At 45.2% G+C, this 15,948-nt stretch overlaps 4 protein-coding genes across 4 annotated transcripts; 3 read left to right on the top strand and 1 right to left on the bottom strand.

Moving 5' to 3' along the window:
* Positions 1 to 3,581: 3,581 nt before the first annotated feature.
* PCYB_011580 (cloroquine resistance associated protein Cg8) lies at positions 3,582 to 4,202 on the top strand (the record flags this gene model as incomplete). The annotated part of the gene is made up of 1 exon (XM_004220664.1): positions 3,582 to 4,202. The coding sequence occupies one exon, from the start codon at positions 3,582 to 3,584 to the stop codon at positions 4,200 to 4,202; it is 621 nt and encodes a 206-aa protein (XP_004220712.1).
* A 1,162-nt stretch (positions 4,203 to 5,364) lies between these two features.
* PCYB_011570 (cloroquine resistance associated protein O2) lies at positions 5,365 to 6,327 on the top strand (the record flags this gene model as incomplete). The annotated part of the gene is made up of 2 exons (XM_004220663.1): positions 5,365 to 5,397; positions 5,605 to 6,327. 2 exons carry the CDS (start codon positions 5,365 to 5,367, stop codon positions 6,325 to 6,327), a joined length of 756 nt encoding a protein of 251 aa, XP_004220711.1.
* A 1,558-nt stretch (positions 6,328 to 7,885) lies between these two features.
* PCYB_011560 (heat shock protein 86 family) lies at positions 7,886 to 10,711 on the top strand (the record flags this gene model as incomplete). Its single annotated transcript, XM_004220662.1, has 2 exons — positions 7,886 to 8,583; positions 8,797 to 10,711. 2 exons carry the CDS (start codon positions 7,886 to 7,888, stop codon positions 10,709 to 10,711), a joined length of 2,613 nt encoding a protein of 870 aa, XP_004220710.1.
* A 1,437-nt stretch (positions 10,712 to 12,148) lies between these two features.
* Positions 12,149 to 15,140, bottom strand: PCYB_011550 (heat shock protein 86; the record flags this gene model as incomplete). Its single annotated transcript, XM_004220661.1, has 2 exons — positions 12,149 to 12,955; positions 13,707 to 15,140. 2 exons carry the CDS (start codon positions 15,138 to 15,140, stop codon positions 12,149 to 12,151), a joined length of 2,241 nt encoding a protein of 746 aa, XP_004220709.1.
* Between the last annotated feature and the right edge of the window lie 808 nt (positions 15,141 to 15,948).

Here is a 15,948-nt window from a genome sequence, read left to right as displayed (position 1 = left end):
TTTTTTTTTTTTAAATATTCCACCTCGGCATTGTTCGCAAAAAACTGTAGGGGTGAAATGGCATGAAGGTTTCGTCACTTATGCTGCACGCATGAGGGTAAGGCGGCATGTACGTGCGGAAGTAGTTATGGAATGGAAGTATGTACGTGCGGAAGTATGTACGTGCGGAAGTAGGTACGTGCAGAAGTAGGTACGACTGGAAGTATGTACGCGTTTTATGCTTCTCACTTTTTTGCCAAACAAATTGTGGTGCTTAATCGGAGAGGCACAATTTGCGGGATATGAGGCGCACAAAATGAGGTGTGGAGTGAAATACGCCCTAGCGCAGCGCAACGCAGCGGCATACCGTTCGCTTATAAATCCACGCAGCAATTTCGAAAAAAAGGACGATCAAAACCGAACCAAGCGGAGTAGTGTTTTTTTTTTCCTGCGGGCATACACGTAATATATAATATGATAATAATATGTGCCAAGCATGTAGGCCATATATATATGTGGTATATACTACGCTGTGCGCAAAAATTGTAACTGTTGGGGGGACATTACAATAAGGTGAGTACCGAATGGAATGCGTTTTTTTTTTTTTTTTTTGCCAAATATGCATGCTCTATATGAGGAGAAGCACGCCGAAAAAACGTTTCTGCAAAATGGGGAAGCGAGTACAAAACGTTTTTATTTTATAGCCACGTGGGGGGGGGCCGCATGCAAACCGCTCACGTATGCTTTAAGGCACACGCGCATATTTTGCTTATGGTTAATGGTTATCTGCCCTATGTGGAGTCGCCGCGCGAGGAAAGCCTGCAATGCTGGCACCCCGCGTCGCTGCTCGTAATAAGGGATTTGCCACCTGCGCAGGGCCGGCGGTGTAGCGATGCTATTTTTGTGGTGGGCTACTTTGTTGGCATTTCTTGTTTGCCTCTCCCCTTTTATCGCTCCCCTTTCACCGCTTCCTTTCGCCGCTTCCTTTCGCCGCTTCCTTTCACCGCTTCCTTTCACCGCTTCCTTTCACCGCTTCCTTTCGCCGCTTCCTTTCGCCGCTTCCTTTCGCCGCTTCCTTTCACCGCTTCCTTTCGCCATTTCCTTTCACCGCTTTCCCTTGCTGTGGCATCTTCCAAAAGAATGCGCTTCACCTTCATCCCTAATGTGACCAAATTGAATCGGCCACATACCTTTTGTGGCGAAGTGGCAAACATGCGAAAATCGCAACATCAGAATGTTTAGCCACATGTGAAGCTATAACAGCCCCACTCCAAAAAAAGGCCAACAAGTTGATGCAAAACTTTTTCATACTAACTGGCGTGTAAATGTATTACAGGTAAACACGCACGTCGGCACGCACGTAGGCACGCACGTAGGCACGCACGTACGTACGTGGCTTGGTCTGGCCTGACCATGTTGTCGCGGTGTACCGTTTTGTTTTAAGGGCCTTCCTTTCGTGTGAAGCATCGTCGAAATGACCCTCCCCCTCTCCCCCGTTCTGCATCTCTCTTTCGTGCATATGTAAAGGTGAAAAGGAGGAAATGTTGCGTTCGTTCTGATAACACCCCCCGAGGGTTGTCATTACATGGAAGGTTTGGTCAAAATGACTCGGTGAAGGGTGGGAGGGGATGAGATGCTAAGGCGGAAGTGTGGACTGCGCGTTGCATATTGCGAAGAAGGAAACGCATAAAAGGAGGGTGCCCTTATTGATCGCTTATGGGTGCACGTCTGCTCGATTAGCATCCAAGTAAATCTCCCAAACTCAAAAGGAACAGCTGGAGAAACAAATTATTTAGAAAAGGGTCACGCCCTTCAAATGGACTGCGCATAAACAGGGTGTGGTAAGTACCGCCCCACTCACCACAAAGGTAAGGGTAAAATAAAAGTACAGGAACGGAAAAGGTGTGCTGTTTATGGAAAGGAGGATTCCTCGGAAGGAAGCGGCTTTATAACTTCCATAGGGGAAAACAAAATGGCATAAAAAAAAAAAAAATGGCTTCCTTTCTTTGATAATGACAAAGGTGGGGACACCCATAAATACTTTTCCCGTCGTTTGGGTCGTCCCACCCGTTACACACAATGCGGTAGATCACTTCTCTTATTTAAAAAAAGGATGACCAAAAGGAAGAAGCATTTTTTTTTTCTCTCTCTCTCTCTCTTTTGTGACAGCCTTCCAAATGGCTGACAATGCATAGCTGCCATTTTGTAAGCGACGCGATGTGGACATTTCGGCACATGGTAGACACCAACCCTCTGTTCGCATTCAGGAGGGGTGAGGAGGAGGACCGAGGAACGCCCTCCCCCCACACACACTGTGCATTGCTCCCTTTTCGCAACTCGGAACAACGATCAGTTCGTCACTCCACAAATATTTAGCAAAAATGGAGATGATTCACACACAAATTAGCATCTTACTTTTAACGCAGAGAAGGAAGCCCCATTTGGGTATAACCTTTAATGGTAAGTATGCGGCAAGCGTGCGAGAGAATTTTTTTTTTTTTCCGCATATGATCGATCCACTTCCACATTGTAATGCCTCATAACGTCAGATTAAAAAAAAAAAAATGCTTCATTACGTGTACACAGATTTACAGAAACGTAAATATATTCAACAATTCCCTTTTTATTTACCTCTTTTTTTTTGTAATTTAATTGCCCCCCGCGAAGAGTATTATCACCCCACGGTAACTACGTAACAAGCTTTGGAGGGTTACCACGGGAACATAAGGAGAAGTTACCCTCCTCGCATAAGTCGTCATACATGCTCTGAATTTTTTGCGTAACTTTATGGAGACCCAATGGGAAAAAAAAAAAAAAAAAGGAGTCAAATGATGAACATATTTACTGAGTTACTTCTTCCGTCGAACGTATAATCGCAAATGCACACCAGTCGTAACTGCAAGAGGGGAACAAAGCGAAGTAGCAACCAAGGGAACACCCAAACGTATGTATAAAATTCATGGCGTATGCACGGCTCCTCTTCCACGGGCGTCAAAAGGGCGCATTGCATGTTCGACCCAGCTTATAATGGGGGACGATATTCCTCTAACGCGTTTTTATTAGAAAAAGTGTCAACGTACAGGGAAACCGCACGGAGCACAGAAGAGTTTTTTTTTTTTTTTTTTTTTTTTTAAATAAATGTGCGTGACCATTTTTTTTCCCCTTTTACTTTGCAGTAGCTACCCTGAGGCAACAGATGTTTGAGAACCCCGGTGCGCGATTTTGTTCACCCCATTTTTGGTCAGCACACATTTTCGCCATTTCGCCATTACGTCATTACGTCATTACGCCATTACGCCATTTCGCCATTACGCCATTACTCCATTTCGCCATTACGTCATTTCACCATTACGCCATTTCGCCATTACGCCATTACGCCATTACCCCATTTCGCCATTTCGCTATCACGCCATTACGCTAGTATATACCCGTTCGTGCCACGTGCGAACGAATGCCCGAATCGTGAATGTGCACGCCGTATAAGCGTATGCCACGTATGCATGCGCGTCTAGGGAGAATCCCACTCTGTGCCGACGTTTGTGCGTGACCAAGCGCAATCGACGCAGCGAAACACTTTTGCCCCCCTCCACCCAAAAATGAAGATGCTGCTGCGACCGAATTTGGCCAAGAAGTATAATGCGAAATGCCCAAGCTTCATTTTTATGAACAGAAATATTAACGGAATACTCAAGAGGTATGTTGCATCGCAACCGTTGGGGATAAACCTGCCGGAACCCCCACCAAGGGAATTTTTGCCAAATGGAGAACCCAAAACGTATCGTCTGAACCAGAGGTATTATAACCATAAGTACAATTGGGAAAGATGGACCTTAAGACCGGCTGGAGTTTTTCACACCTATTTACATGGAGAATTCGCAAAAGATCATAGACCCCTACTAGCGTGGTTACTACAGTACCCTTTACCTTTGGCCTTTATTCCCTACTTTATATTTGCCTTTGGTTTATCCTTTACATTTCACCATGTGTCCTATTTGGGCATAAAACCGAAGAGATTTACTGTCGAGTGGGTGGAGGCTAATAAGGAAAGAGAACGAGCTGAAAATACTAACCCGATTACGAGGTACCTCGATAGGAGAAGAAAAGAAAGAGGACCGCACTGGATTCTGGAGGACTTTATGCCTCCTCACCCGTGTTATCTACACATGAGTAAGTATCACCACGATACGGAGCTTTTGCGAAAGAGGGAGGAAGAGGCTGCATAAAAGGGCGAAGCCGGCGGGAATTAGTCACACGAAGTAGGTTGGCGGCAGACGACATTGCTGAATAAGCGGCGCGGCAAATATGCGATCGTTGCGCTGTCGAGTGCGTGTCCTCCACCAGTTTCACTAAGAAATCGCGATGGTGTTTATGCAGCTTTGCATATGCTCATCTTTAATTATAATCGCGTTAGAGATTAGTTCACTGCGATATTGGGGGACGCACCAGTAAAAAATGAGGCAGATAAAACACACACGCAAGTGCGTACGTACAAACGTACACCTTCGTATGCACAGCCAGCGAGGTTTAGCGAAGTTAAGCGAGGCTTATCGAGGTTCAGCTCGATCCACTTCGCTTCCGTGAACCTCTTTTTTTTGTACGTCTTTCTAGACCGATTTAAACGCGTGCTCACGCGTGGTGGGGATGCTTCCACGCCGAACTGATCTGCATTTTTCCCACATTTTAACAACTATCATTTGAATGAACGTTCCTACAGTTTAAATTGCTAAAATGGAGAAAAAAAAAAAAAAAAAAATTCACACAATGTACTTCCTTTTTTTTTCTGAACTGTACAGGTTAAAATAGCCAAAATGGAAAAAAAAAAAAAAAAAAAACTTCTAGCCGAATTTGCTCCCCTTTTTAGCTGTTTTGCACACTTACGCAAACAGTTTAGCCTTAACAGTTCATGCGTTTTTTTAAATTATTCACCTGTTGTGCGAAGGGGCAGTTGTTCAATAAGTCTTCGAAGGTGTAGAAATGTTGAAAGGTTGAACTGATGAACGGATGAACAGCTGAACGGTTGAACGGATGAACTACTTATACCCTTTCACCATTCCCGTCGTTTTTCCTCTTAAAATGAATGTTGTTTTTATGTTCCATTTTGTCGTAACTCGCGCATAAATGTGTGTGATGCTCTTGCTTCATTCGAGTATCCTCGTGCGCACGGGAAAAGAGGCGTAACAGCGGGGGAAGGGACTATGCCCATCATCTACCATTTTACACATGTGTATTTCACATTATTTACACTTTCCTGGGTATTTAAAAGGCATCAATTTGTGAAGCTAAACGTTTGTACGTGCACGTCTGTGTGTATATCCAGCTGCACACCGCCACTTGCCGCTCACCCCCCCTCCGCGAAGCTTACAAAGAAGAGCATCTGTTTTTACAATGGAGTTGCTACTGAACGATGGGTACACACAGGTAGTGATGAGAAGGCGTAAAAAAAAAAAAAAGGAAAATGGAAAAATGGAAAAATGGAAAAATGGCAAAACGGCAAAATGGAAAAATGGAAAAATAGCAAAATAGCGCAATAATGCGCAATGACGCACACAGCTTAAACGAACTAGCTGCATATTCGCTACACACGGTAGACAAATCACCACTTTTTGCTCCCCTTTTACGCGTCAGGAGGAGAAAAACTGCGTGGAAATTAACCAAACTGATGATTTCATCAACCAAGAAAACGACATACACATAAGTGTTGTAAAGCCAATTACCAAGCGCACCATTTATTCAGAATGTGAGCAGATAAACGCATTTTACAAACCAGTAGAGTTGGTGGAAGAGGTTAATACGTATGTCAAAAAAGGAGAGGAGTATCTCGTGAAATTGTATGAAAATTTGAAGCACGAGCAAAAAAGAGAAAATGAAGAAGCCATGAAAAGAGGGACAAATTCGACTCCAACGATGGGACCACGCTTAGGGCAGCTTTACAACACCAAGTACACAAATGAAAAGGGGGGAACTACAGAGCAACCTACAACTAACCTATTTAAAGATGAGAGTGAATATGCTGGGCCCAAGTTCGAAACAGTGTTCGTTCCCAAATTAAATAAAAACATCGAAATTGTTAACTGTTTGAAGGAGAACGTCAATGTTGATTACACCTACTTGGTTCCCAAGCCCGTTGTCATACCTGTTCAAGTCCCCATGTTAAAATTTAGAGATAATTTTAAAATAGTTCCCATTCGTAAGAAAATAATCCCCGTAATCAGGTACACTGATGAGGTTGTCTACGTGGACTGTTGTGTTGAGAAGCCCTATATCGTTTACGAGAATATCATCGCGCCTGTTCCGTGTGACGTCCCCATAGAAGAGCGGAAGTACATCGACCACGCCCCTCCTGTGTGAGAGTGAACGGTCACAATCGCTACCTCTACGTAGGGAGGACGTTATACACCCAGCTAGGAGTAAGCTTTGCCTCATAGGTGCGCAGAACCGGGGTGGAGAAACACGTTACGTAAGTGTGAAACGCGTCCCATTGCGTCTTCCCCTCGCAGTTGTGTCCTTAAGCGTTGCATCAACTCACGCGTCAACTGTTTTGTGGGCTCCATTTTGAACAAGATGTGGCTTGGCGCAAGTTGGAGGGGTTCCCCTCTCGCGGGGGTGCAGTTGGCAGCTCTGCTTAGTTGATCTGCTCAGCTGCTCCGTTTAGTTGCTCCGCTTAGTTGCTCTGCTTAGTTGATCTGCTCAGCTGCACACAGGCGACATTCTCCTATTCGTCCCTTCCCCCTTGTGCTCCTTTTTTTTTTTTCTTCTTCTCCTTCCCAACATTGTTCACGCCCCTTTCAAGGAGGGTAAAAAAAAAAAAAAAAATTTAAGACGTTTCAATTTTGTTAGTTACGGCGTGGTGTTTAGAAGCTCGAATTGTATGGCAAAATGGGGAAGTGGTCTACAGCCGGGGGGGGGGGGAGAGAGATGCATGTGTTGTTGGTGATACTCCTCTTGGAGTTGCATCCCCCCCGCTGCAAAATGGCCTTTTTATTTTTTCCCGCTCAATGTGAGATGTCGAAAAGAGAGGGGCAATTCGCTTAAAATGGGAAGAAGTAAAATGCGGCAAAACAGAACAAGGTCATCTTTAGAGATGCTCTTCTTCGGTTGGGCAGGCAACAAAAGATTAACAAAACAAGCGGGTTATATTACCTTCTGGGAGTGGGAAATTTAAAGAGAAAAATCGCGGCAAAAAAAAGAAAAAAAACATGCCATTCGAAAATGCAAAGCGCGAAACGCAAATGTCACCACTGTTGGCCCAAACCGGTATGTTTTACGGTGCATGTGGTACGCAAAAAACTGCAAAGAACTGCAAAAAAATAGCAAAAAGCGTTCAGCGTACGAGGAAACAGGTGGAGTTCCTTTTTTTTTTAAGTATCACCACGTGGCTTGATACGTACTTGTGTGAGAAGATTGTTCGGCGAGCATCCACTTGAGGGAACAGTTCACCCGAAATGAGAATACCCAACTTTGTATTCTCTGCATGACGATACGGAGCTGTTTGCTCGAAATTGTGAAGTGGGTATTATTTTCCATACACGGCAGCGTAGCCGCCTACGGGAGAAGGTAGAAGAGGCGAAAAAGAGGTGAAGAAGAGGCGAAGAAGAGGTGAAGAAGAGGCGAAGAAGAAGCGAAGAAGAAACGAAGAAGAAGCGGGAGAAGCAATTTTTCCTTCCCAAAAGAGGGACCCCCAGTCGTGGGACGGGCATGCCTACTGCGCCTAGCGCAGCGAAAGGACTAGGCTAGGGTTCCCACGTGGAAGTACACTCTGCCACGAGGAGGCGTACCCACAAGGGTACTCACTTGGAAGTGTCGCTATCTACCCCCCTACATATTCCTATTGGGAAAAAAAAAGCCTTACGCATGCTTACCCCATGCACAGCCCTAACGGTAAGAACGAATAAAAATAGAATCCACGATGAGTAGCGACGCCAAAGAAAGCGACGCTGTAAGCAGCAGCGGCAGCCGGGAAGACCCCATCGACCAACTGAGAAAAAAACAGTTTGAGCAGAAGCATATGGAACTTAAGGAGAAACTAAAAAGGCTCAAGAGTGTCAATAATAGTGGTGCTAATGATGATGCCAATAGTGCCGATTCGGCCAAACACGAAAAGGAGAGTTCGAGTCCAAAGGAGGGCTTGAGTCCAAAGGAGGGCTCGAGTCCAAAGGAGGGCTCGTGTCCAAAGGAGGGCTCGTGTCCAAAGGAGGGTTCAATTCCAAACGAGGCTATCACTGAACAAGCCAAAAGTGATAACAAAAATAAGTTTCTTCAATTGAAGGAAAAGCTGAGAAGGCTTAAGGAGGAGAATAATGCCCGTGGGATGTGGCGCGCAAGTGAAAGTGAGCGCAGCGCAGGCAGCAGGCGAAGTGGGCGAAGCGGGAGAAGCGAACGAAGCAACGGCAACGCCGGGTCCCCACCCTCGGGGGAGGCTACCAAGAGAGAACCCGCTCCAATGCAGAAGGACCGAGAAACCTTACGAGCTGAACTGAAGAAAAAATTAGAGAAGTTTAAAAGGGAGTATGGAATTTGTGATAGGGAAGAGACAAGAGCCGCAGACGAGGAGGAGCAGCAGCAGCAGGAGCAAAGCGTGCCGCACGACAGAAGCTTAAGCAAAGGGTACCACCCATACCGGAAGAACAGGAAACGTGCACGAGGAGGAAGTAACTCCACGATAAATCGTTCCACATCGCGTGGGATGAAAAAACGACCAAGTTATGACAGCAGGGAGTTGTATATCCCCCCCGACAGAAATAGAATTAACCGTAATAGTCCAAACGAGCGTTACAGAAGGGGTGCCAATAACTCCCCCCGGTTTAGCTCTCCCGAAAGGGCGCATAGGAGGGACTACCGCGGGAGGGTGGTCGCTCGTCGGGGCAGTTCCTCGCTTGAGGAGCGGATCGGCAGGGAGATGCGCAACAGCCCCAGGAGGGGTAGAAGCCGAGACAGGGGCAGAAGTCGAGATAGGGGTAGAAGTCGAGATAGGGGTAGAAGTCGAGATAGGGGTAGAAGTCGAGATCGCGTTCGAAGCCGGGATCGCGTTCGAAGCCGGGAGAGAGACTCCTGGAGAGATAAGCACATATCCTGGAACGCACGAGAAAGGGGGAGCCGAGTGCGAGATGATGATCATGCATACTTCAGGAGGGAAGAAAGACAAAACAGATATTTGTACAACCAACGGACAGGAGAAAAAGTAGAAAAAAAATTCTTTCGAGTTCCCTTGGGGTACCACACAACGAAGGAGAGCTGGAACAACTACACACATTGGTTGCAAAAAAAAAATGATTACAGATTTGGTCTACCCTTTGACCAAAACAAAATTTTCAGACGATCTAAATCGTTGTCTCCAACCACGTGGAAGAAGTTCGTGCCGAACTCTGAAGACGATGATGTCGATGGGGTTCCCTCGGGTAGCGACCGCGGAGATAAAGCAGTCAAAAGGGGTGGGAAAAATAGAAATAAACACAGAAAAGAGGAAAAGACTCAAAGGGGAAAGCACCATAAGGGGGACTCACATGATGATGATGATTATGGGCGCAGTGATGAGGATGGTAACGCCGGTCGAAAGCGGAAGGGCACTTCCTCCCTGTCCAAGTCACGCTCGCGTGGTGAGAAGGGAAGGCACAACAGTAGGCATACTTCACACAGACGGAGGAGGGGCAAGAAATATTCAAGGAGTATATCATCCGGGGGGGAGGTAGAAAGGGGAAGGAGCCGCGAAAAAGGGAAGAGGCGATCATCCGTGGAGAGAAGAAAGAGCAAAGCAGAGAAAAAGTCCTCTAAGAGGAGCAACCGCCACAGGTACAGAAGCAGCAGCGGTTACAGCGACAGACACAGGCGGGACAAAAAAAAACATAAACAGAGAAAACACGAAGAGGTGAAAAGGAGAAGCGAAAGAGAACGCCACGAAGAACGCAGCGAAGCAGAACGCAGTGAAGAACGCAACGAAAAACGCAACGAAGAACGCAGCGAAAAAAAAAAGAGGAAGAGCAAGCATGAGGAGAGAAAAAAAAAGAGGAAGAGCAAACATGAAGAAAGGAAAAGGAAACACAAAAGGAGAAACAAAGCGAAAAGAGACTCGGACTATTCTGACAGCGGAGGGGAAAAGAGCGACGCGGCCGCCACGTCTGCCACGTCCCTCTCCTTCCTGTGCGAAGGGTATGATTCCCTGCATGATAAGGACATGAGCAAGCAGGGATCAGGTGAAGGTGGAAAAAACTCGGAAGAGAGTAAAATGGAGGAGAAAGAAACAGAAGAGAAGGAAGAAGCACTGCTCGAAGTGCAACAGGGTACAAAGGTCATCGGGGAAAAAAGTCCCAGCCACCCTGAGGAAGACTCATCTAGAGAAGGAAGCGACGTGGGTCCAAAGCCATTAGACGTGAATGTCAAATTAGCGAATCAACAGATAGACTACGGTGCGGCCATGATGCCTGGAGAGGGACAAGCCATCGCGCAGTTCGTACAGAAGGGGAAGAGAATTCCAAGAAGAGGAGAAGTCGGGTTATCTGCCGAGGCGATTGAAAATTTCGAGAGTCTTGGTTATGTCATGAGTGGATCGAGACATAAAAGAATGAATGCCATTCGTATGCGAAAGGAGAATCAGGTGTACAGTGCTGAGGAGCAGAGGGCCCTTGCCATGTTCAACTACGAGGAGAGGGCCAATCGGGAGAATGCCCTCATAAGTGACTTGAAGGAGGTTTTACGGAAGCAGAACGAGGCAATCCTAAACGAGAGTAAGAATAACTAAGCGGATGGATGGAGATGACCTACTTGCTCCTGGATTCCTTCATCGGATTAGTTTTACAAAGTCCCCTTTTTTTTTTTTTTTGAATTGCGGTGGGAGAACTGGAAGGGGCTCCAATCAACAGCGACTTCGTTACTCCTCATCACGTCTGTCTTTGGTTAGTGCCCAAAATTTGTGTAAAAAAAAAATTTTTAAAGTGCACACTGTGCCGGTGTTATGTCATCATTATGCCTCAACCCATTTGTTCGTGTAAAGAGGCACTTTACCATAGGCAGTGGGTGCTCGCCTTTTTTTTTTTTTCCGTGGAGACGTAAAAAAATTGATTAGATATTCCAAACGAATGATGATCAATGGTACTTCAAAAGGGGTGGTCGAACCGTGGAGAAGGACATGAGGACCGACCACTCCATGGTGTATACCCCTCAGGGAGGAGAAGTAGCAAATTGTGCACTTCGCCATTTTGGCCGCATGCACAATTTGCACTCGTGGAGGAAGGCACATGTGTGGGAGCGTGCCATATGGAGGGTGTCACCGAGAGGGCAGGACGCTTAAATGAGGGTTCCGGCAAAGGTTCCGGTAAAGGTTCCGGTGAAGGTTCCGGTAAAGGTTCCGGTAAAGGTTCAGGTTCCAGTTCCTGTTCCGTTCCTGTTCCCGTTCCGTTCCTGTTCCGTTCCTGTTCCGTTCCTGTTGCGGTTTCCCTTTCTACGATGCCCTGCTCCTCCCTCCCAGTTAATCTTTCACAAAAATGTGTTTCAATTTATTCTTTAAATTTATAAATTCGTTTTTTCCTCGTACAGTTTTTTTTTTTTTTGCTCATGCTTGTTGTTTTTTTTTTTTTTTTTTATCCTGAATTTCGCAATGGGTAAGAACATGTGCAGGAGTCTACGCATGTGGATTGCTGGGTATCATCCGTGCACTTGCGCGTGCGCATAAAACACATTAACAACTCCGCACAGGGGGGTTGAAAATAATACGTGTGCAAAACAAGGAGGAGAGAAAATAACATGCACACAGGTACAACACATTCAAATGGAGGTTAGTAAACAATTGGCTTCCTTTTTTTTTTTTTTTTTTCATATGTATATACTATATATTTATATACGTGTGTAGTGTATGCTATGCATGCTAGTATGCCACATGTGCTATACGTGCTTGCCTCCCTGTGAGGTGTGCCGAAACGGTAAAATTGCACAGGGAGTTATGATGAAAAGAGGGCTACGTGGGTGGAGGCGCAACAAAATGTACAGCCTCGCGGAGGTACCCGCTAAAGCTCACCCCGTCCCACGACGTGGCCGGTCTCTAATCCGTATGCACACAACACGTGTGTTTTTGTGCCTCTCTTTTTGCTTCTGGGATTCATGAAATGGTTGGAACAACACAAGTTGAGCAGCAGACCCCCTTTTTTTCATGAGTGATGAGATGAGCTTGGACGCAGAAGGATTAATCAACCTCTTCCATCTTTGAGTCAGTAGCGTCCATGGTCTCTTCCAAGGGTGGCAACTCAATGTCGTTGTTTTCTTCCTCATCGATGGAAAGACCCAATTTAATCATTCTGTGGATTCTCTTGGAGAAGGTCGTGGGTTCTTCAAGGGCAAATCCAGAAGTCAATAAAGATGTATCGAATAGGAGCCATATTAAATCTTTAACTGTCTTGTCTGACTTATCCGCATCTGCTTTTTGTTTCAATGCCGTGATGATTGGATGACGTGCATTGATCTCCATAATTTTTTTAGACAACATATAGCTAGTCATGGAGTTATCTCTCAACGCTTGAGCTTTCATAATTCTTTCCATGTTTGCTGACCAGCCAAATTCAGATGTAACTAATACACATGGTGAATCGGTGATTCTTTGTCCAACCACTACTTTCTCTACCTTCTCATGAAGCACATCCTTTATGACTTTACATAGTCCTTCATATTCAGCCTTCATCGTTTCAAACGTTTTTTTAGCTTCCTCAGAGTCATCAATATCTAGACCTTCCTTAGTGCAACATTTTAATTTTTTTCCCTCGAAGTCTTTTAGTTGTTGTACTGCATACTCATCGATGGGGTCAACCATGTATATCACTTCGAATCCTTTCTTCGTCAGAGCTTCCAAAAATGGAGAGTTAGACACCGCGTTGATTGACTCACCTGTGATGTAGTAAATATCCTTTTGATTCTCCTTCATTCTGTCCACGTATTCCTTTAGTCCTATCATTTCATCGCCAGACTTGGACGTTTGAAATCGGAGCAACTCGGTGATCTGCACAAGGAGGGGAGGGGGAGAAGCGAGAGACAGGGGTATGTATGAAGGGCAATTATACCAATTTGGGTGGGGAGTGCAAGCAAAGGGGCCAAAAAAAGGGGCCAAAAAAAGCAGCCAATTTGTTGCACTACGGATGCAAATTCTGTTACGCTTCCATGACTCAATGTGTTTAATTGTCGTGGCCACGCGGCCGTCTTATTCACCCGTGCATGCATATATGTGTATGCGCGGATGAGGGGAGTGATAAGGGTAAGTAGCAAAAGGAGGGACAAGCCACACTAAACGAAGATCGCCTTGTAAAGTCTGTCCCCAATTTGCTGCTCACCCAGGATCTCCCCCCTCGGCCACACATACACACATATACACAACACGGGCAAACAATAAACACATGCTAAGGTGATAAGCGAACGAGAAAAAAAAAAATACAACCCACTCGATGACTAATCAGCGGAGTATAACACCCCGCGTGATTACGAGTGTGGTTGCTCCCGACTTGTTTTCCCAAACGTCTGGACACACACGCGTTTTCCCCCTTCGGGGTTCACGTGCGTGTAATTAAATTTGGGTTTGTCCGCGGGAAGAAGTGGAACGGAGGGGCACACGGAAAGGGGTAGAAAGGAGGGGTAAACGGAAAGTGCTAGAACGGAGGGTCAAACGGAACGTGGCGTGCTGATCTCGCAAGCAGCCGCGCCCTTCCGTTCCGCCGCTTCCCCCACGGTGCTGCACTACAGCGAGATGAAAAACCCACCTTCGCACGGTTCGCGTTATCCTCGTGGATTCCCAGCTTCAAGTTCTTGCTGAACTGCTCGTAAAACTTCTTGTAGTTGTCCTTGTTCTCTGCCAACTCAGAAAACATATCGAGGCACTTCTTGATGAGATTCTTCTTGATAACCTTGAGAATTTTGTTCTGCTGTAGGGACTCTCTTGAAATGTTGAGTGGCAAGTCTTCCGAATCGACAACACCCTTCACGAAGTTAAGCCACTCAGGGATGATTTCCTCACAATCGTCCATGATAAAAACACGTCTAACATACAATTTGATGTTGTTTCTCTTTTTTCTATTTTCAAACATATCGAAAGGAGCTCTTTTCGGAATAAATAAAAGTGCCTTAAATTCTAGCTGTCCTTCAACAGAGAAGTGTTTCACAGCTAAGTGGTCTTCCCAATCGTTCGTCAACGATTTGTAAAAGCTAGCATACTCTTCATTGGTGACTTCCTCAGGTTTCCTCATCCATAGTGGTTTCTGTTTGTTTAATTCTTCCCATTCATGTTCAACGGTATGTATTTTTTTCTTTTTCTTTTCCTTTTTCTTTTTTTTCTCAGCATTTTCTAATTCTTCTGTTACATCCTCCACTTTGGGATGATCATCTCCTTTTTCTTTATCTTCATCCTCCTCATTGTGTTCTTTTTTTTCCTTATCAGCATCATCCCCTTCTTGGGTTTGTTTATCTCCATCTTCAAGTTGATCCTTTCCGGATTTCTTTTTCTCTCCCTCAGCATCATCATCCTCTACTTCATCCTCCGATGCAGTGATTTCTTTCTCATTCTGTCTTTCACAATATAATTTAATTGGGAAAGAAATAAATTCAGAATGCTTTTTCACCAAATCTTTAATTCTTTTTTCTTCTAGATATTCCAATTGATCATCTTTCAAATGCAGAATAATTTTGGTACCTCTTCCCATTTTCTCATTCGTTTCATCCTTAGTGACAGTGAACGAACCACCAGCAGCTGATTCCCATACATACTGCTCATCATCATTATTTTTCGACACAACAACAACATGATCAGCAACGAGGTAAGCAGAGTAAAAACCAACACCGAATTGTCCAATCATAGATATATCTCCACTTGCTTGAATAGCCTCCATAAATGCCTTGGTTCCTGATCTAGCAATAGTACCCAAGTTATTAATTAAATCATTTTTTGTCATACCAATACCTGAATCTTCAATCGTGAGAGTATTGTTCGTTTTGTCAGGAATGATACGAATGTAGAACTCTGGTTCAGCAGATAATTTCTGTGTATCTGTGATTGCCTCATATCTGATTTTATCCAGTGCATCACTTGCATTGCTAATAAGTTCTCTCAAAAAAATTTCTTTGTTGCTGTAAAATGTGTTAATGATTAAACTCATTAACTGCCTGATATCGGCATTGAATGCGAAGGTTTCCTTTGACATTTTGATCTACCGGGGTGGGGAAAAGTGGGTGTTCAGATTGGGGAGTGGTTTCGTATCTGCGCGATGGGGTGAGAAGAGAAAGGGAAAGGAAAGAAGTAAAAATGAGTGAATCACAGGGGGAACAAGCAGAACAGTGGGTAATGTGCATTTTTGCGTATTCACACATTTGCGCCTTTTTGCACAAAGGGATACATAGCTATGCTAGCTTGCACTCGCGGTGCGACACTCTTCGTTCCACTATATTTGGTGAACGCGCCTTAAAAGGAGAGTATTTTTCCACTCCGTGTCGTTATCCCCGAGTAGCTTTTTTTTCCCTCTTGGGTGCACTCCTTTTCTTAGCATACGTATGGAGGGGAGCCTAACCATTTTGCTCCACCGACCACATGTGCGCCTTTTTTGCGTGGTGACGAACGGGGTGGAATCGCTCTCTCCAGCGCGATGTTAAGATGGAAGCGGTCCCACTGCTTCGCCATGCAACTGGGGCGGTACAACTGAGGCGATGCTACTGGGACAACGCGATAGGGCGCTTTTAGCCCTCAAAATGGCGAAGCACCCCTTCCTCTTTTTCGTCACACTCCATCACATCTCTCACTTTTCTTTGACGCACCTGTTGGGTTTCTTTCCTTGTGCGAGAACGGCTCTCGAACGGTGGAGAAAATTCGTTCACAGGTATAGGGGTTTGGTTTGGTTTGCTCAATTTGGCACAATCCAGCGTGGTGCGCGATTCTGGGAGTTTACGCTTTTCCTTGCGTTTTTCTCACTTTGGCGTAACTTTTTTATTTGGGTTTTTTCCTTAATTCGTTCAATT

The sequence above is a fragment of the Plasmodium cynomolgi genome, chromosome 1 (assembly GCF_000321355.1).
Source record: "Plasmodium cynomolgi strain B DNA, chromosome 1, whole genome shotgun sequence".
Lineage (NCBI taxonomy): Eukaryota > Apicomplexa > Aconoidasida > Haemosporida > Plasmodiidae > Plasmodium > Plasmodium cynomolgi.
This window is presented reverse-complemented; position numbering and strand designations above follow the sequence as displayed.